Source organism: Schistocerca cancellata, chromosome 4 (assembly GCF_023864275.1).
Source record: "Schistocerca cancellata isolate TAMUIC-IGC-003103 chromosome 4, iqSchCanc2.1, whole genome shotgun sequence".
NCBI classification, from domain to species: domain Eukaryota; kingdom Metazoa; phylum Arthropoda; class Insecta; order Orthoptera; family Acrididae; genus Schistocerca; species Schistocerca cancellata.
Genome location: NC_064629.1, coordinates 342,006,152 through 342,027,186, shown reverse-complemented (window position 1 = coordinate 342,027,186; position 21,035 = coordinate 342,006,152). Strand labels below are relative to the sequence as shown.

The 21,035-nt window shown below is 41.3% G+C and overlaps 1 protein-coding gene across 2 annotated transcripts in view; it reads right to left on the bottom strand.

The window, feature by feature from the left end:
* The window catches only part of LOC126184826 (26S proteasome non-ATPase regulatory subunit 2), a 126,714-nt gene that overhangs the window by 75,898 nt on the left and 29,781 nt on the right, over nucleotides 1-21,035 (bottom strand). For both annotated transcript variants that reach the window (XM_049927409.1, XM_049927410.1), the window contains exons 7-8: nucleotides 6,987-7,194; nucleotides 2,262-2,368 (exon numbers count right to left, since the gene is read on the bottom strand). In XM_049927409.1, the coding sequence (XP_049783366.1) occupies nucleotides 2,262-2,368; nucleotides 6,987-7,194 (315 nt within the window). The remainder of the gene's footprint in view (nucleotides 1-2,261; nucleotides 2,369-6,986; nucleotides 7,195-21,035) is intronic.

Here is a 21,035-nt window from a genome sequence, read left to right as displayed (position 1 = left end):
TGCAGCAGACTGCCATTGGATGCCAGGAGCATACAGAAGTGGCAACACATATTCCCTTAAACGTTTAAAGAAATATATTTAGTGGGGCATACATCCCCCCATGGCCCGCAAAAGGGCTAAATGATACGATATCACTACAAACATTCGAATATGCTGAAAATGTGATGTAATAAATATGTATAGACAACTGAAAATCTGTGCCAAAGTGGGACTCAAAAGCAGAAAACATGGGTTTGAGGCTCAGTTTGACGCAGTTTCTGAATTCTCATAACACCACTTTTTATGAAATGTGTATTTGAAGATTTTTACTTTTTCTCTCTGTTCTGCCCCCAACCAATCTACACAATTATTTCTACAACATGAAGGGGATTCTGAAGTCCTCATCTCATTGTCAGAAATTCTTTCTGTCAACATCTTCTAAACATTAAGACTTTTGTGATCTTTGAGGCTTTCTTGGCGACACTGATGGTTTACAAGTTTTTGGATTTGCAGCCAAGTGGTCATTTTCTTTACATGTTATTTTGATGACTCCACTAGTGTTCTTCCTCAGGTGCTTACAGTTTGAACACCAACTACACTGTGAACAGAACACACTGTGTGCCACCCTATCTATTATTGCCTCATGCTGTCAAAGAATGTAACAAACCAAAGGAGTGTGCCAAAATGTAGAAATGTTACAAGTAAGAAATATGTTATAAGACAATACCATTCCAAACAGACAGCATCGATATGTTTTCTGAATTGATTTACGCAAACTGAATGCTGGGTCCCACAGTTTAATCCCAAACCCTCTGTCCTAGGTAACTAAAGTATCTCAACTGCACTTTTTATTACACTGTCCCAGAAGTTTGCTGCCTGCATCACGATGCTGGTATTTTTGTATTTCATTCCATGCTCGCAGGTGATGCAATGTTAGGTGACAGTTGATTTTGTTGGATGCTTGAGTTGACTGTAATGCTTGTGTTCTTTAAAACTTCAAGAGTTCTTATGATTTTCTCAATACACTACATCACATTTGCGCAGTATGTGGTATACAGCGAAGCTTTGGAGCCCTAGATTAGCTTTCACACAACATAGTAGATCTTTAATTTCATTCGATTTCATTGGATTTAAATACATTTGAAACTGTATTTTTGAAGTATTTTCCTGATCTTCCCAAAAACTGAGCCAGCATATGGAAGACCTACCATTCTGACTTCTCCTTTATTGGTGTCATTTCCCTTTACAGGCAGTGTTGACTTGCACTGCAGGGCATACTCAATCTGTTTTTCTGAGTACCTGTTCTTTTTGTAAACTTTTCACAGGAGTGTCAATTCTTCAGTGTAGTTTTCATGGTCTAACAACATATACGCTCTGTGGACCAGTGTTCTATGCATCTCAACTCAATCCATCGATATACAAATTTCATTACGTTTCACCACGCAAATATAATAATAAGGAAAGCTACCTATTTTTGACATTTTGGTTAAGAGAAGGTGGATACCTGGGACACAGTGTCTAGAGGAAGGTCAACCATATCAAACTCTTCTGCACATGTCAAGAGCCATTGACACCCATCAGAAATACATTCCATGTTCAGAACACTGGTCCACAATGTGGAGAGTAGTTTCCAAAAAGAATGGGTACCCAGAACAACAGAACAAGCATATCCAATGTCTTTCTTAAGAAAACAGCTTGGTTAATTTATTTCACTCAATAATTGAAGCCCATGCATCCAATTTAATAGTTGTTGGAAAAGTTTTGCTTCTCTTTTAGCTTAGAGTCACAACACTTTTCAAATTTTGCACTTCCTTAAAAAGAAATACGCCATGGCTCAATAGCCAGCAGATAATTATGTTGTTGTTATGAACATCACTTTTGAGAAAATATATGTAGCAGTGGAAAAAAAAGCTTCATAGAAGTATGGGTCTACAGAAAGAACAATTTTTTTGCCTACTGTTCAAAAAGGGAGGGGGGGGTGATGGGGGTGGCGGGAGGGGGTGGGGGGAGAGAGAGGGGGAGGGGTGGGGGGAGAGAGGGGGGGAGAGGGGGAGGGGGTGGGGGGAGAGAGGGGGGAGAGGGGGGGAGGGAGGAGAGAGAGAGAGAGAGAGAGAGAGAGAGAGAGAGAGAGAGAGAGAGAGAGAGGCGCGCACAAATAATGTACGAATATACTTGATAACAACTGATGGCCCAAAATGTTACACCCAAAAGAGAACTGAAAAATCATATTTAAGATATGAAGCTTTGATACTTAAACTAAATAATAGGTGACAAATACATACCTTGATGTAATCCTCAGAAGAATAAAGGTATTTGTCTATTGGTGTCAATCCTCCATCTACATCCCACAGAAGTACCAATCCAAGAGAGGCTGTGGCACTCAACATACCTGCAATGAAAGGTGTTGTTGAAGATATAGAAAATAAAAGCAAAAAATGAAACCACTACCAAATACAGACGTGACAGTATCGTAACCACAATCCAAGTGCAGTACAGCATGAAAATAAGAGACAGGACTAAGACAAAATATCCTTCTTGAATCACAATGGATTTATAGTTCATGAAAAGAATGACTGGTATTAACATTTCATGTGGCCAAGTGGCACTGTTACCGGATGTAGCATAGAGCATCCTAGTCACTACTAATTGTGTACCCTAGTAGCAAAACAAATACCATAACATCATGCAGTTTGTATTTGTATGCACAAACCTGTTAACAGTTACTGGTTATAACACATAAACTTGAAAAATTGCAAAGAATTACTGACTATCTAGTATACAGAGACTTACTTTTTATACATACAATAGATATGCAAACTATTTTCACAATAGTGTAGAATATTCACAGCTTTTTTTCATTGTCAAAAATTTCCTTTATTAACAATATTATGAAAATGATAGCTGCTATTCACCATATAGCGGAGATGCTGAGTCGCAGATAGGCAAAATATATATATAAACCACAGTCTCTGGCAGCTGAAGCCAGACTACGAGAAGTAGCAGTACATGATGGGAGAGGCAACTAGGTGGGGGTAAGGAGGCTGGGGCACGGAGGGGGAGTGGTACGGGTAGCAGGGTAGAGGTGAGGGACAGTGAAGTGCTGCTGGGGAGTGTGCAGGGACAAGGTGGAGAGAGGGTAGGGCAGCTAGGTGCAGTTGGGAGGTTACATGGAGGGCGGGGGAGTGAGAGCGGGGGTAGGACAGGAGAGAAATAAAAAGACTGGGTGCATTGGTGGAATAGAGGGCTGCGTAGTGCTGGAATGGGAAAAGGTAAGTGGCTAGATGGGTGAGGACAATGACTAACAAAAATTAAGTCCAGGAGGGTTACGAGAACATAGGATACACTGCAGGGAGAGTTCCCACCTGCGCAAATCAGAAAAGCTGGTGTTGGTGGGAAGGATCCATATGGCACAGTCTGTGAAGCAGTCATGGAAATGCAGAATGTCTTGATGGGTGGCGTGCTCAGCAAGAGGGTGGTCCAGTTGTTTCTTGGCCACAGTTTGTCGGTGGCCATTCATGCAGATAAACAGCTTGTTGGTTGTCAGGCCCACATAGAAACATAGAATGCAGCACAGTTGTGCAGCTTAACTTGTAGATCACGTAACTGGTTTCACAGGTAGCCCCGCCTTTGATGGGAGAAGTTATGTTTGTGACCGGACTGGAGTAGGTGGTGGTAGGAGGATGTATGGGACAGGTCTTGGGTCTATGTCTATTACAGGGATATGAGTCATGAGGTAAAGGGTTGGGAGCAGGGCTTGCGTTGGGATGGACGAGTATATTGTATAGGTTCAGTGGATGGCAGAATACCACTGAGGGAGGGGTGGGAAGGATAGTGAGCATGATGAGAGGTAGAGTAAACCCTGGCAGAGAATGTAATGCCTACCCACAATCACTTCTCCTTTGACGGCATTAACTACAAACATATCTGAGGTATAGCTATGGGCATCCGCATGACACCATCCTATGCCAACCTACTCATGGGCCATCTAGAGGAATCCTTCCTAAACACCCAGAATCCTAAACCCATCACCTGGTTCAGATTCACTGATGACATCTTTGGGATCTAGGTTGAGGGTGAGGACACCTCATCCACATTCCTCTAGAAGTTCAACAGCTTCTCCCCCATTCGCTTCACATGGTCCTATGCAAACCAATAAACCACATTCCTAGATGTTGAGCTCCACCTCAGTGATGGCTACATTGGTACCTCTGTCCATTTAACAATGGTAAAGTTACTGATGACAGCTCCTTTAAAGTGGAGTTATTGAACACAGTTTTCTGAAATTCTTTAACTAAAGAAGATGCAGTAAATATTCAACAATTTGAATAAAAAAAAGCTGTCAACATGAGTATACCAATTAGGTTCCTTTAAGAGTATACTGATGAAATAGCTCCATTTTACCAAACATATATCATACACAATCACTTGTTTGATGAAACAACTGTACCTAGAGACAAAAGTTGCACAGGTCACACTGATACACAAGAAAGGAAGTAGGAATCAATTCGCTAAATTACACACATATCACCGACATCAATTTGCAGTAAGATTTTGGAATATATACTGTTTCCAGAATGAGATTTTCACTCTGCAGCGGAGTGTGCGCTGATATGAGACTTCCTGGCAGATTAAAACTGTGTGCCCGACCGAGACTCGAACTCGGGACCTTTGCCTTTCGCGGGCAAGTGCTCTACCATCTGAGCTACCGAAGCACGACTCACGGCCGGTACTCACAGCTTTACTTCTGTACTGCCAGATACTGGCAGAAGTCAAGCTGCGAGTACCGGCCGTGAGTCGTGCTTCGGTAGCTCAGATGGTAGAGCACTTGCCCGCGAAAGGCAAAGGTCCCGAGTTCGAGTCTCAGTCGGGCACACAGTTTTAATCTGCCAGGAAGTTTAATATATACTGTGTTTAATCTTTATGAAAATCTCTAAGATTGCTGGTATTTTACAGAAGCTAGAAGTTTTGTGCAGATTTCAATGCAAAATTATGTAATATCTGGAAGAAAATGATCGACTGACACACAGTGCACAAGAATTTGGAAAATATAGTTCTTCTGAAACACAACTTGTTCTTTATTAACATAAATTAATGAGTGCTACTGATAAGGGATTCCAAGTTGACTCCATATTTCTATTCTAGGTCTCCAGAAGACTTTAGACACTATGGCTTCTAATTAAATGGTACCCCTATGGAATACCACCTCAGTTTTCCTGTCAGAAAGAACACAGATTGTAGTAAGTGATGAGAAATCATCAAGTGAAACTGATGTGATATTTCGCTCTCCAAGGAAGTTTTATAGGCACTGCTATTCCTAATCCACATAGATGAATTTGTAGAGAATCTTAGAGGCTCTCTAAGACTGTTTGCAGATGACATTGTCTACAGTCTAGTAAAGTCATTACAAGATCAGAATGAATTGCAAAATAATTTGGGTACGATATCTGTATGGTGCAAAAAGTGGAAACTGACCCTAAACAATAACAAGTGTGAGGCCTCAATGTGAGTACTATAAGGAATTTTGGTTACGCAATAAACTATACAGATCTGAGTGTTGTCAATTCAACTAAATACCTTGGTATTACAATTACAAACATCTCAAACTGGAACAATCACAGAGAAAATGTTGGAAAGGCTTGGTATTACAATTACAAACATCTCAAACTGGAACAATCACAGAGAAAATGTTGGAAAGGTGAACTGCTGACTGGTTTACTGTCACAACACTTATAAGATGCAACAAATGACCTAAATGTCTGTCTATACTATGCTTGGCTGTCGTCTTCCAGAGTACTGCTGCATAGTATGGGATCATTACCAGATAGGATTAGTGGAAAACATCGAGAAAATTCAAAGAAGAGCAGTTCATTTTGCATTATCACAATATAGAGGAAAGAGTACCAACAATGTAAGGAATAAATAGATTGTTACTTACCGTAAAGATGACACGTGAAGTTGCAGACAGGCACAATTAAAAGACACTTATACATTAGCTATTAGCCACAGCCTTCATCAGAAAAAGAAAGAGAAACAAACACACACACACACACACACACACACACACACACACACACACACACACACACATTCATTCACACAAACAAGCACACCTAAAGTCTGAGTTGCTGGAGATGGCGGTCCTATATGCGTGAGGTTTGCTTGCTTTTGTGAATGAATGTATGTGTATGTGTGTGTGTGTGTGTGTGTGTGTGTGTGTTTCTCTTTCTTTTTCTGATGAAGGCTGTGGCCAAAACTAATGTGTAACTGTCTTTTAATTGTGCATGTATATAATTTCATCATATCATCTTTACAGTAAGCAGCAATCTATCTTTTCCTTACATTGTTGATATTCGAAGCCAGAGTTTCCATTGTTTGAAAAAAGGGCATCTTTTGTTCAGCAAGATATGTTCACGAAATTTCAGTCACCAACTTTTTCCTCCGAATTTGAAAATATTTTGTCCTCCCCCCGTGTTATTCAAGAATGTAATGGTTAGAAAGACTGAAAGTGGTTCCATGAACCCTCTACCAAGCAGTTAAGTGTGATGTGTAGTGTAGTCACGTGGATGCAGATTATCTACACTCATCTTTTCAATCACTGATAACCTCTTTATCTCCAAGTTACACTTATTAGTGCTACTTACTTGCTTCAAACAATTTCAATTTACCGTGCTGTTTTACTAACAGTAAATCTTAATTCCACTTTTTTGTTCCTAATTTTATGTTTCCCTACTTTTTTTCATTTTTATTCTTTGTCTTTCTCAGTATTTCTCCTCTTTTCATATGAAACAACACAGCTATCTTTCCGACTGTATGTGCGACCCCCCCCCCCCCCCCGCCCCCTTTCCCACAAAAACTGTGGTTTGCCAATGAGACTTTCTCTTCAAATACAGAACTGACTGCTCTTATTTAACAAAGTTTGATTTATAATAATAATAATAATAATAATAATAATAATAATAAGTCATCACATACAGATAAAGTAGAGTAATTTCACATGAAAGACCCACCATGTTCTTTGTTTTTATACAGCCACTTATTTCCATCTTCCATAAGTAACTTATCACGACCAAAGGCTGCATTAACAAATCCATTAACAAAACTTGCACCTAAATTCTGTCGGGCCGAGTCCACCTGGCCCCCTCCAAATGGTGGTCGGTTGTTTTCAAGATGAGATTTATAAACATCTTCTGGAGTTTTCGGTTCCATGATATCAAGCTGCAACAGTACAAAGGCAATTAGCATTAATTCTGAAATAAATCACTTACAGAGTACATACAATAATTAATTGCAAGAATAAGAGTCCCTGTGTTAATAAACAGGGTTGTAAAATTGTTACACAGCAGTAAAGGAGAAATTCACATAACCTTTCAGTCAAAAGAGTTAAACTGAATTACCTGTTCCTGTTAAATGCCACTAGTGGTGCAAATTAGTGTCTATTATGAAATATATCACAACATTAGACTACTGTTATATCATGCACATCCAGCCCCACCTCTGTATTCTCTAACTCTATACTAGTGCACTACTTGCGAGGTTTGTTCAACGAATATGCAAGTTCCGCCTGACAAGCTACAGTAAAATGCAGGCAAAATTCTGAGATTTACTGACAGAACACTCAGAAGATGGAATGGATCTACTAGAGAGACTGCCTACACTATGTTTGTTGGTTCTCTTTTGGAGTACTACAGTGCTGTGTGGGATCCTTACCCGATAAGATTAACAGAGTACAATGAGAAAGTTCAAAGAAGAGCAGCACATTTTGTATTATCAAGAAATAGGAGAGAGTATTATCAAGAAATAGGAGAGAGAGTGTCACGGATATGATACAGGGTTTGGGGTGGACATCATTTAAATGAAGACACCTCTCATTGCAGCAAGACGATCTCACAAAATTTCAGTCACCAACTTTCTCCTCCAAATGTGAAAATTCTTGTTGATGCCGACCTACATAGGAAGAAATGATCATCATAATAAAATACAGGAAATCAGAGATTGCACACAAAGATATAGGTCTTTGTTTTTTCCACATGCTGTTCGAGAGTGGAATAATAAAGAATCATTGTGAAAGTGGTTCTATGAATCCTCTGCCAGGCACTTAAGTGTGATTTGCAGAGTATTGATGTAGGTATACATGTACAAAGTGATACAATATGGATCAAACACAGAAATTAGTTGCACAGGGGTGGGGATATGAAAGCCTTACATTTAATGAGAGGATTCTGGATACACGTAGTGCATCTCCAAAAGAGATCACATACTAGACTCACGTGGACACAATTCAACTTAGCCAATGCAAAAACGTCAGTGACACCTACAGAAGTATATGAAAATTCTTCCCTCATATCACCATGTGCTAAGTACTACCTTTAACATCTGCACAGATGGGACAATGCGCTACACTACATGGTCATGGTGGATACTTCCTGGTGCAACAGTGACTTGGTGTTAGGCACGTGTAATGGTACTTGAATTACATAACCATTACGGCACCTCAACTCAACCTCTCGATACCAGCAATATTCTACTGTTTTTCTGTAAAGTAGTTGACATATTTCTGAGACAACATTCAGATTTGATTTCATTAATGTAGAGGTACTTTGATACATCAATATGTTTATGTTGCAATGATATTATTCTTATGTATATTCTTTCTTTTGTCACTATGATCTTTGATGTACTTGTAACTCTGATTTTTGGGCGCATAAGCAATTATTAGTTAGTTATTAGAGAGTGGGACCTTGAAAAAGTCAAGTCTTGGACGTGATGTTGCAAAGACGCGAATTATAGTCAGTTTATAAAATGTGAACTTTAACAGTGAGGAAAATGTTTTCAAGTATGTTTTGTATTGTGAAGTAATGTTTTGTGTGTTACGTGATATTGCAACAAAAGCAATAAAAAAGAAGTATAACTTAAATTCGGAGTGCTGATTACTTTTTTACATCACCATTGTCCTGCAAAAGTGTAATCTTCAAGAATGGTTTGTGAAGTGCATCTACAAAACTTTTGAATATAGCAGATTAAAACCTAGGTCTCTTTGCATCCAAGCTTGGAATCACCACTACCTAGATTTTCGACAATTGAGCCATGATTTTACAACGAGACCAGCGTGGGAAACACGAAAAGATGAGTGCCTAGTTTATTCATTATTATATGAAATGACTTTATTAACTGTGCTCTAATGACATCTGCCACATAATATGACTGTTGTTGCCCAAAAATGCAATATTTAGCAGCATGAGCAACACCACAATTATAAATAAATTTTGACCTTTGTTGTGGTAGGGTTGTTAGACACACAACAGAACCCCATGAGAAGAAAATTAACCACAGACCTCATAAGAGGAAAACGAACCCAGTGTGCAAGTAAATCTATGGAAAGCAGAGAGTCCACACCCATGCAGAGATTGGCATGGGAATCACTCAGCCTGTAACAGGTGTGAATGGCTAGGCACTAAGCAACAACATACGTAATGAAGCACAAGGCTCTGTGTAAGCACTGACCTGCTTGGCCTCTTGTCGCCCATAGGTAAACACCTCCCATCAGCAGGTCTGTTCCTACTACACGTCACATGCACCTTCAATGGTAGGTTTCAGCACTATCTCGCTGTGCTATCCCTGTCAACTCATCTCCATTGCAATGTCCACTGGCGGGTTTATTAACTACTTTATGAAGTATATAGGATATCCCATTTACCTCTTTCACCACAAACATATTTTGGGACATTAAATACACTCCTGGAAATTGAAATAAGAACACCGTGAATTCATTGTCCCAGGAAGGGGAAACTTTATTGACACATTCCTGGGGTCAGATACATCACATGATCACACTGACAGAACCACAGGCACATAGACACAGGCAGCAGAGCATGCACAATGTCGGCACTAGTACAGTGTATATCCACCTTTCGCAGCAATGCAGGCTGCTATTCTCCCATGGAGACGATCGTAGAGATGCTGGATGTAGTCCTGTGGAACGGCTTGCCATGCCATTTCCACCTGGCGCCTCAGTTGGACCAGCGTTCATGCTGGACGTGCAGACCGCATGAGACGACGCTTCATCCAGTACCAAACATGCTCAATGGGGGACAGATCCGGAGATCTTGCTGGCCAGGGTAGTTGACTTACACCTTCTAGAGCACGTTGGGTGGCACGGGATACATGCGGACGTGCACTGTCCTGTTGGAACAGCAAGTTCCCTTGCCGGTCTAGGAATGGTAGAACGATGGGTTCGATGACGGTTTGGATGTACCGCGCACTATTCAGTGTCCCCTCGACGATCACCAGTGGTGTACGGCCAGTGTAGGAGATCGCTCCCCACACCATGATGCCGGGTGTTGGCCCTGTGTGCCTCGGTCGTATGCAGTCCTGATTGTGGCGCTCACCTGTACGGCGCCAAACACGCATAAGACCATCATTGGCACCAAGGCAGAAGCGACTCTCATCGCTGAAGACAACACGTCTCCATTCGTCCCTCCATTCACGCCTGTCGCGACACCACTGGAGGCGGGCTGCACGATGTTGAGGCGTGAGCGGAAGACGACCTAACGGTGTGCGGGACCGTAGCCCAGCTTCATGGAGACGGTTGCGAATGGTCCTCGCCGATACCCCAGGAGCAACAGTGTCCCTAATTTGCTGGGAAGTGGCGGTGCGGTTCCCTACGGCACTGCGTAGGATCCTACGGTCTTGGCGTGCATCCGTGCGTCGCTGCGGTCCGGTCCCAGGTCGACGGGCACGTGCACCTTCCGCCGACCACTGGCGACAACATCGATGTACTGTGGAGACCTCACGCCCTACGTGTTGAGCAATTTGGCGGTACGTCCACCCGGCCTCCCGCATGCCCACTATACGCCCACGCTCAAAGTCCGTCAACTGCACATACGGTTCACGTCCACGCTGTCGCGGCATGCTACCAGTGTTAAAGACTGCGATGGAGCTCCGTATGCCACGGCAAACTGGCTGACACTGATGGCGGCGGTGCACAAATGCTGCGCAGCTAGCGCCATTCGAAGGCCAACACCGCGGTTCCTGGTGTGTCCGCTGTGCCGTGCGTGTGATCATTGCTTGTACAGCCCTCTCGCAGTGTCCGGAGCAAGTATGGTGGGTCTGACAAACCGGTGTCAATGTGTTCTTTTTTCCATTTCCATGAGTGTATATTGGTAATGTGTTTTTGCACAGACAAGTAGTTGCAAGGGGCTAATAAAACAGTGACCTGTTAACCACTGGCACAGAGACATCCCCCCCCCCCCCTCCCCCAAGGAACTCTTGATGATTTTTGGCACCAAGAAAGCAGTAATCAATGAGGCAAATTAAGTGATATAATTATTTCATGGTATGACAAAAATTTATGGATTAAAAATTCACTTCAAAGTTGGATTTCCTATCATTCTTTTCATGGGTTGAATAAGGTACCATCCACTCAATAAAAAAATGTTTCACTGAGATAGAATGACTTATCAGAAATGCCCTTAAGCAGATATGACACAACAACATTGAGGTATGCTGGAGTTTATTTACAATGACAACAATCACTTTTTGACAAAATAATTTAATTGGATAGATAAAAAATCTACTCACCTAGCAGCAGCAGAAAACACATAAACGAAGGTTATAATTAGGCAAGCTTTCAGTGCCAGTGGCTCCTTCTTCAGGTAGAAGGGTTAAAGGGGAAGAGGACTGGAGAGGTCTAGGAAAAGGGGTAGATTTCAAGAAAGTCATGCAGAACCACAAGTCAGGGGAGACTTACCAGAGGGCATAAGAGAGCTTTCCTCCAAGAAAGTCACCCAGAACCGCAGGTCAGTGGAGACTTACCAGAGGCGATGAGAAAGCTTTCCTTCTCATGCTGTCTGGTACATCTCCCCTGACCTGCGGTTCTGGGTGTCTTTCTTGAAATCTACCCATTTTCCTAGACCTCTCTAGTCCTTTTCCTTCACCCCTCTTCCTTCCTCTTCAACCCTTCTGCATTAAGGACGAGCTGCTGTCTCTGAAAGTTTGCCTAATTATATGCTTCTTTTATGTGTGTGTTCTGCTGCCACTTGGGGAGTTTATTTACAGTACTATGTGCTAGACCAGGTTCAGGTAGTGAGTTGGGCTTGGGTACCTCAGTCAGTAAAAGCACTATCAATGAAAGGCAAGGTACTGGGCTTGTGCCCCAGACCAGCACGGTAGTTTGAAATTTTAACTTGATGATGTCATCACAATGCACAAAGGCAGCAGAACTGAATGCAGAACAGTCTATTGCTACAAGGGTGGATCAAAAAGTAATACCTAATGTGACACAAAAAATTTAATAATGGACACACAACAGCATAATCGATACATATCATAGCCTAAATTGTTCTCTACACAACACTACAGTTCAACATAGTAACCACACATCTTTACACAACTGCACTGTCGTTGATCCCAGACATCAAAACCTGTATGGAAAAATTCAGGATTTGCTTCTTGACCCACGATTTTAAAAACCTAGATTTTGCTGTTGTCTGAGCACTTTAACAAGTCTGTCTCCTTAAATCACTTCATCAGTACATCCTCAACTGGCATCTGTGACAGATACTGTCAGATTGTTGGTCAGCTGCTGCATGGCTTATTTGCAATGTCTGTTTCTCTGTTACCAAACATCCTCACTCAATATTGCACACTTATGATATCCATTAGAGCATCCCCATATGTGTTCTTCACAGATGAGATGATTGGGTTCAACAATGGCACAAATGTGTACAACACATGGTGACTATGTGGAATGGTAGCACTGAGTATAAACAGTTCAGGCTATGAGCTGTACAAACTTTGCTGTAACATGTTCATTATTAACTTTGTTATGACAGACACGGCATTAATTTTTTATTCACTGTCATATGTGCTGTCCAGCTCATGTCATCTATATCAATAATGCCAAGTCTTCTCCAAGCTAGAAGTATTTGCCCGAGGAAAAAAATATTATCAGTGCACCTGAAGAAATAGTGGTTGTTCCAACTACTGCAATAAATCTCAATGATAATTCTCATCAAATGTAAATATGAGGGCAAGCTGAAAAACAATGCCTCTGAATTCTTTCTTAAAGCTTTTTAAATCAAACAATTTTTTTTAATTGAATAACAAGTACACTGTTTTTGTTCTATTGACATGTCCTACATCAGGGCCGGCCAGAAATTCTGCACGTGTGCAGTGCTCCTGCACATGTGCAACTTTCGGGTCACAGCGCGCACGCCGCAGCCATCGGCGTTCATGTAGTGCATGTTTCTACGCACAGATGTCGCTTTATCCACTTGCTGGGATACTCTGTACTGGCACATTCTAGTGCTCTTTCCACAGCTTGCAAGCCAACCATGGGAAGGTATTTCGCGTATTAAACATTTAAAATACTGTCACAGTCTACTCATTGAGACGTCTACTTTTATGGTAACGGTTTAACCCAGCAAGACAAGTAATACAGTTAACAACCGCGGGTTTTTATTAAGGCAGGTTGATTGACGGCACGTAAATACGCGTAATGTTTTTGATCTAGTATTTAAGAAAGAGAGCACTTACCAACTTGCAACAAACCTTATTCATGATTTCAAATAACATTAAACTAATGCAAGGTTTCCTATAACTAATTCTCAGTGCCCTCAGTTACACCCACATAATTTCTGTCTCACTGACCTCTGAACAGAATGATAACCGCAGACCTCTCGATGATCACCTGTTATTTCAATACCATTATTGCTACATTTTTTGTCAGTTCCGTCTGAAATTTGCATAATAACCAATAGATGAATGTTACGTTTTATAGACTTCAGCTGAGCGTAGCCCTCCATATATTTAAAAAAAAAAAAAAAAAAAATCTAAATGTAAGTATACATTGGAACAATCGGTTTAATGACCAACTATCCTGATAGTAATGTAACATGGAGCAGAATGAGGCAATAATGCACAGTTAGTAAACAATAATTTTTCATTATGAAAGGAATAAATCCAAACACGTTTATCACTGGTCATGAGAAATGATAATCGAGTTGATGTGTCTCATCCACTTTCTTAAGGACATTTAATTTAGCTTGCCGTTCTTCACTGTTGAGTACACTACACTCGTCTTTGTGATACGTATTGTAGTGTCTTTCTATTGAAAACTTACGCTGGACGCCTATTATTCAGCGGCATAGCAAACATTGTGAGTTTTCACCAATGGCTACAAAAAAGAATTGCAGTTCCCAGTCATTTTTAAATGACTGAGAACATAGATCTCCCGTCCTTTGCTTTTTCACAGTACCTGCCATTTCTCACTACTTCTCTGTTCATGTTACGGTTACCAGGGGTAAACGAGACTGGGTATGTTGCGCTCTTGCTTGTGCCACATAAACAGGGAAGTGGAGCTGCCGCCATTCATTTAGGACACATGTCTAATAACAGATGTCGCTGTTGCTTGCTGTTGCACATGTGCATTACTTCCGCACGTCTGCACACTGTGCAGCGTTTGGCCGGCCCTGTCCTACATAATGAACCTCTCAGTGATAGTATCAAATATTGGTACAGATATGTAGATGATGTACTGTGTCTGTGGACTGATACCAAAAGACAACTGAACACATTCCAAGAAAAACATACAGTTCACCATGGAGATAGGTGAAAAATCCCTTATATATCACTACACACACACACACATTGAGTTGGGTGAAAAATCCCTTACATATCACTACAAACACACACAGTTTCAAAATTTACAGAAAATCTACCACAGTAGACATGGTAATGCCCTCATGTTCACAACACCCAATATCGCACAAACATTCTGCCTTCCATTTCCTGTTTCTTCCCCTTACATGAACCACAATCAGACACCATAAAATGTATTGCATCAACCAATGGCTACGCCTGTGAATTAATTGACAACAGCCTTAAAAAAAGATGTAGAAGAAGAAGAAAGAAAGGAGAAAAATGTTTGCCTTTTGTGTATGCTCCCACTGCAGCACCAGTCATATCTAAAACCAACTGGTGTGCTTTCCATATTTAGCCAAAACCCTCAAATCCTGCAATTACAAAAATTCATTTTGTGTAAGATGCACTGCAGCTCATACCCCATTCAACAGAAAGGACAAAACAGATTTGTTAAGTAACAGTTGTGTTTATAAAATCACTTGCAATGACTGCAACAAACTGTATATTTGTCAGACAGGCAGGGCCATAATAATTCAGCTGATTGAACACAAAAACGGCTGGAGATTACGTAAGTCAGACTCCACCTTTGCCAAACATGTATTGAAGGAAGGACACAGTTACCCAGTCCACATGGAAGTACTACATACAGTCAACACGGGAAGAAAACTAAGCCCCTTAGAAGCACTTGAGATAAACAAACATGTAGCTCAAAATCGCCGGCTGGTTCCAAATGATCAATTACATCTGAGCACATCCCCACTCTTAAGCTTCAAATGATGCAATCAACCAACCACTTACATATTGCCACAGTGACACATACTGCTACACAAAATTAAAATACAATAATTTCCTATTCCTTACCTTGCTTACCCCACAAATTTCAACACCATAACTTATAATACTGTAATATTGTGTATTTTAACCAAGCACTATGTTCAATATTGCCCATTGCATAAAATGTAATTAACAAACTAAAACATGATTGTTGCACAACATAAATGAAGAGTGCTCTGTTTAACAAATGGAAATGGAAAAGAGCGTATGGCATCATTGGCCAGGAGGCCCCATCCGTGGAAGTCCAGCCACCAAGTGCAAGTCTTATTTCAGTCGACGCAAGCCACATTGGGCGACTTGCGCACCGGTGATGAGGATGAGATGATGATGAGGACAACACAACACCTAGTTCCCGAGTGGAGAAAATCTCCAGCCCAGCCGGGAACCGAACCCGGTCCCACCTGCATCGGAGGCATGCACATTACCACCTAGCTAGGCAGACAGACTCTATTTAACAGTTTCTCAGCCAATGTCAAGACCTCACAAACTTTAGTGTTATAACCATTTAACCTGTAATATTGCGTAGTTTAATTATTTATTGTGCTTAATACTGTCCATTGTGTAAAGTGTAATTTCACCATTAAGAAACAAATTTGATGTACAACATTCTATGGAAGTGGATTGTCTCTTTGCTTATGATGGTCGCTTACCTAAGAACTAGTGTCCCATTCAGATGCTAGTCACTTGTTTCCTGAAGCTGGCCAAATAATCTCAAAACAAGTTTGAAATAAACAAAAATCATTAGAACAAAAAAAAAGTGTACTTGTTATTCAACCTTAAATAAGGAATTGTTCTACGTAGAATTAACAGAAGACTCCATACATAAAAAAGATCTTTAACATACTACATCATTATTCTACATGTTTACATATTTATTTCTCAACATAGTCACACTGGTGATGAACACCTTTCTCTTAACGAGAGAGAAGTTAGTTGAGACCGTCAGCATAGAATGTTTGACTTTGCTGATGGAGCCACAACTTCACCTCTGCTTGCACTGCTTCATCACTATCAAAGTGATGTCTTCAAAGGTGTTCTTCAAATTTGGAAACATGAAAATTGGATGGGGTCAAGTCAGAACTGTATGGAGGATGATGACTGACAGTGAACCCAAGATGTCAGATTTTGTTCCAGATGTTGCAGCACTTGTTCGGTGTGGTGCTCCACGTGTGGACAAACTCTTTGAATTCGAAACTGGATTACAGCATGATGTTTATCACGCACTGACATAGTTACACTACACAACACCATGTTACATGCTCTGCAATTCAGAGCCCTTTAGTGGCAGAGGGCTGAAAATATGTAGACATGCAGTCGATCCACATGGTGATATCGATGTAGCACTGCGAGCTGCACTGTCACAATGTCTTTGTGGTTTTATTACATAAAATGCCGGATTCCATGATTTGCCCAAGCTGAAATCACTATCTCTATTAATTAAATTAATCGCCAACCGAATTTCAATTGCTTCCTTTGCTACTGAGTGCCAGAAAGATGAAGTCAAGGCTAAAATTTCGACATTATCGTACACCAGAGTGTGCCCATTAAAAGAAGAAGTCGAATTTATGTGGCTGCACGCCTGAAATTTTATGGATCAGTCACTGCGCCATGAAAATATGAAGATGCATATATGAAGAAGTTATTGCATCGATTTGACACCAAAGCTGAAATACTTATCTCATTGGTTAGTAAAATGTCATGAAAATACATCGGTTATCATTTGACAAGATCCTTGTGACTAAGTGTGAATGCAAATCATTACAGGACCATGACAAAACTTGAGGGTTAATAAATAGATCCTGAAGGTGAAATCCCATGACTACCAAGTAAACCTGTTTAACTTCATCAGAATCCTTTCATTGTTACGCAAGTTTTACACTAACCACTAGAAATCCAATTTGACAGGATTTACTAAAATTAAATGTTGGCATGACTTTCACAACAGATTTGTGTTTGACAAACTTCAAACTGATTCTACAAAAGAATACAGATTATAGTAAGTAATAGATAAGTGACTTAGTTTATACACCACAGACATTAACACACATCAAAAAAAAGTTTTGGTATCACCTCTGTTCAGAGTATTCCAGACCATGTAGAGAAAACTGGAATAGAGATCAACATAAACATCATTTCCGCCATTTTTATTGCTCATGAAAACCACACACTGCATGTTGTACCACCACACAGCGAGACCTTCAGAGGTGGTGGTCCAGATTGCTGTACACGCCAGTATCTCTAATACCCAGAAGCACGTCCTATTGCACTGATGCATGCCTGTATTCATCGTGGCATACTATCCACAAGTTCATCAAGGCACTGTTGGTCCAGATTGTCCCACTTCTCAATGGCGATTTGGCGTAGATCCCTCAGAGTGGTTGGTGGGTCACGTTGTCCATAAACAGCCCTTTTCAATCTATCCCAGGCATGTTCGATAGGTTTCATGTCTGGAGAACATGCTGGCCACTCTAATTGAGCAATGTCGTTATCCTGGAGGAAATCATTCACAAGATGTACATGATGGAGGTGCAAATTGATGTCCATGAAGACAAATGCCTTGCCAATATGCTGCCGATATGGTTGCACTATTGGTTGGAGGATGGCATTCATTCACATATCGTACAGCCGTTTACAACGCCTTCCATGACCACCAGCGGCATACGTCGGCCCCACATAATGCCACCCCAAGACAGCAGGGAACCTCCACCTTGCTGCAATCGCTGGACAGTGTGTGTAAGGCGTTCAGCATGACCAGGTTGCCTCCAAACAAGTCTCTGACGATTGACTGGTTGAAGGCACATGCGACACTTAATGGTGAAGAGAACTTGATGCCAATCCTGAGCAGTCCATTCGGCATGTTGTTGGGCCCATCTGTACCGCGCTGCATGGTGTCATGGTTGCAAAATTGGACCTCGCCATGGACGTCGAGAGTGAAGTTGCCCATCATGTAGTCTACTGCACACAGTTTGAGTCATAACACAACATCCTGTGGCTGCACGAAAAGCATTATTCAACATGGTGGCATTGCTGTCCAAGTTCCTCCAAGCTACAATCTGTAGGTAGTGGTCATACACTGCAATAGTAACTCTTGAGCAGCCTGAGCGAGGCATGTCGCCGACAGTTCCTTTCTCTCTGTATGTCCTCCATGTCCAAACAACATCGTTTTGGTTCACTCCGAGACTCCTGGACACTTCCCTTGTTGAGAGCCCATCCTGGTGCAAAGTAACAATGCGGACACAGTCAAAACGTGGTACTGACCGTCCAGGCATGGTTGAACAACAAACAACACGGGCCGTATACCTCCTTCCTGGTGGAAGGACTGGAACTGATCGGCTGTTGGACCCCCCTGTCTATTAGGCACTGCACATGCATGGTTTGGGTGGGTTTAGTGACATCTCTGAACACTAAAGGGACTGTGTCTGTGATACAACATACACAGACAATGTCTATCTTCAGGAGTTCTGGGAACCGGGGTGGTGCAACACTTTTTTTTGTGTGTGTACAATGAGAGTTTACTGCCTCCATGTAATTTTATATGGGAATATCTGCAAACATTATTAGTATGTATGACAACTCCACTATCTTCTTTATCAACTTTGTGTACTAAAAATTAGTATTAAACAATGGAAAGTCCAGAGTGGCATAACAACAATACGGAAAGGACAGACTCCAGCTAATCACACACAGGAGGCATTGAGTTACAGAAAGACACAATGAAAACAATTTGTCTTTTTCTCACTGTGCCTGTCTGTGACTCAGTGCCTCCCCTACGTGGTGAACAGCAATCTATCCTTTTCAAAAATTAATATTATAATTTTGCCACACACAGACTCTAAACATAACAAAATCCCAGATTTCTTTATGTTGTACCAGGTAAAATTAAGGATGCCAAAGCTGTGACTAACTCAGTTCAGTGTAATACAATTAAATGAACAGTGCATTAAATCTGAACATGTTAACTAAACCCTTATACTGGTGAAAATGTTCTATCAGTAGCAGTATTTCATAGCTTTCTTTCTCTTTTTAATTTAATTTTTATTTGATCATGCATCATTTAACTCCAAGAACCTCTCTAATTCTATGGTCAATTTTTTATCCTCATAGTACATGCATTATGCACACACTGTGTTCAGTTTCCAACTGATGATTTTTATACCTGTCTTTAAGGTTTCATATTTTATCAACATCAAGGCTGAGAGAGTTATAACACGATTTGGTTTCATGAATGGACAATATATTAAGTCTCAGAGCTGCTGAGATATCTTCCCATGATTTGCCGGGAGTGATTTAAATCCACATAAAATCTCAATCGTACCAGTTGCACTAGCATACGACTTAAAACATTAGCACTTCCCTAGTGTACCATCTTTCACACACTACGCATACTGCTTTAGGTGAACACAATGACCATCTTTGAAATGAATTTTTTATATTATACTTTTCAGCCTTAGGTTGACAAATGATACCATAACCAGTTTTAACATCTTTGCAATACATCAGTTTAAAAAAGAAAGAAAAGGAGGATAGTGAAACATTAGGAAACTAAATTATAAAATCAAACAATCTTCCACAGACAACTACATACACTTTAATATGTTAGCAACTTGTCAAAGTACAACTGGAAAGGCCAGGAGAGGCACTTACAATGTTAATATACCTGTGCTCTGATTGTCAGATCTCAAGGCTACACCTGACCTCATAATAGTTTACAGCTGGTTACTTTTAAATCACAAATACACTGTCTGGTCACTATAATGGGACCACCTGTCACAAGCCTGAATACCACCTTTTGCAGTGCGGAATGCTGAGACACACACAGCAAGAGAGTCAGTGAGGTACCGACAGGGATGTGAAGCCCTGCTGACTCCAGTGCCAGTCCCAGCTGCGCTAGGTTGCTCAGTTGAAGATATATGGTACAAACAACCCGATCGAGATGTCCCACTGATTCTCAATTGGATTTAAATCCGGGGAGTTTGGTGGCCAGTGCAGTACAGCAAACTCATCCTGGTGCTCTTCGAACCACACATGTACACTGCAAGATGCATGTCACATTGCACTGTCCTCCTGGTAGGTGTCATTGTGCGGAGGAAAACCAGACTGTAAATAGGGGAGCCTGTAGCCCCCAAGGATAGAGGCACACTTGTGTTGATCCATTTAACCTTCCAGAATGACAAGATCACCCACAAAAGCCACGAAAGTATTCCCCAGATTGTAAGGCTCCCTCCTCCAGCCTGGACCCCTTTGCTTTCAGACATTTGACGCCGTACATGCCAACTGCCACCTGTGCGACCAAACAAAAAATGTGATTCATCTGAAAAGGTCACCTGTTGCCATTTAGTGGGTATCTGCCCAGGGTACTGGTGTGCAAATTCCAGCCTGCACCGCCAATGAACAGCAATCAACCTGAGTGCGTGAACCAGGCACCTGCTCCAGAGACAGTGTTCACCGAACAGTTATTGAGGAGACACTGCCGCTACTCCCTAGGTTCATCTGGATAGCCTGTTGCTCAACAGTTGCACATCTGGCCACCTGTATGCATGTCCGCAGCCGTCGTTCATCCCTGTCATCTACAGCATGTGGTG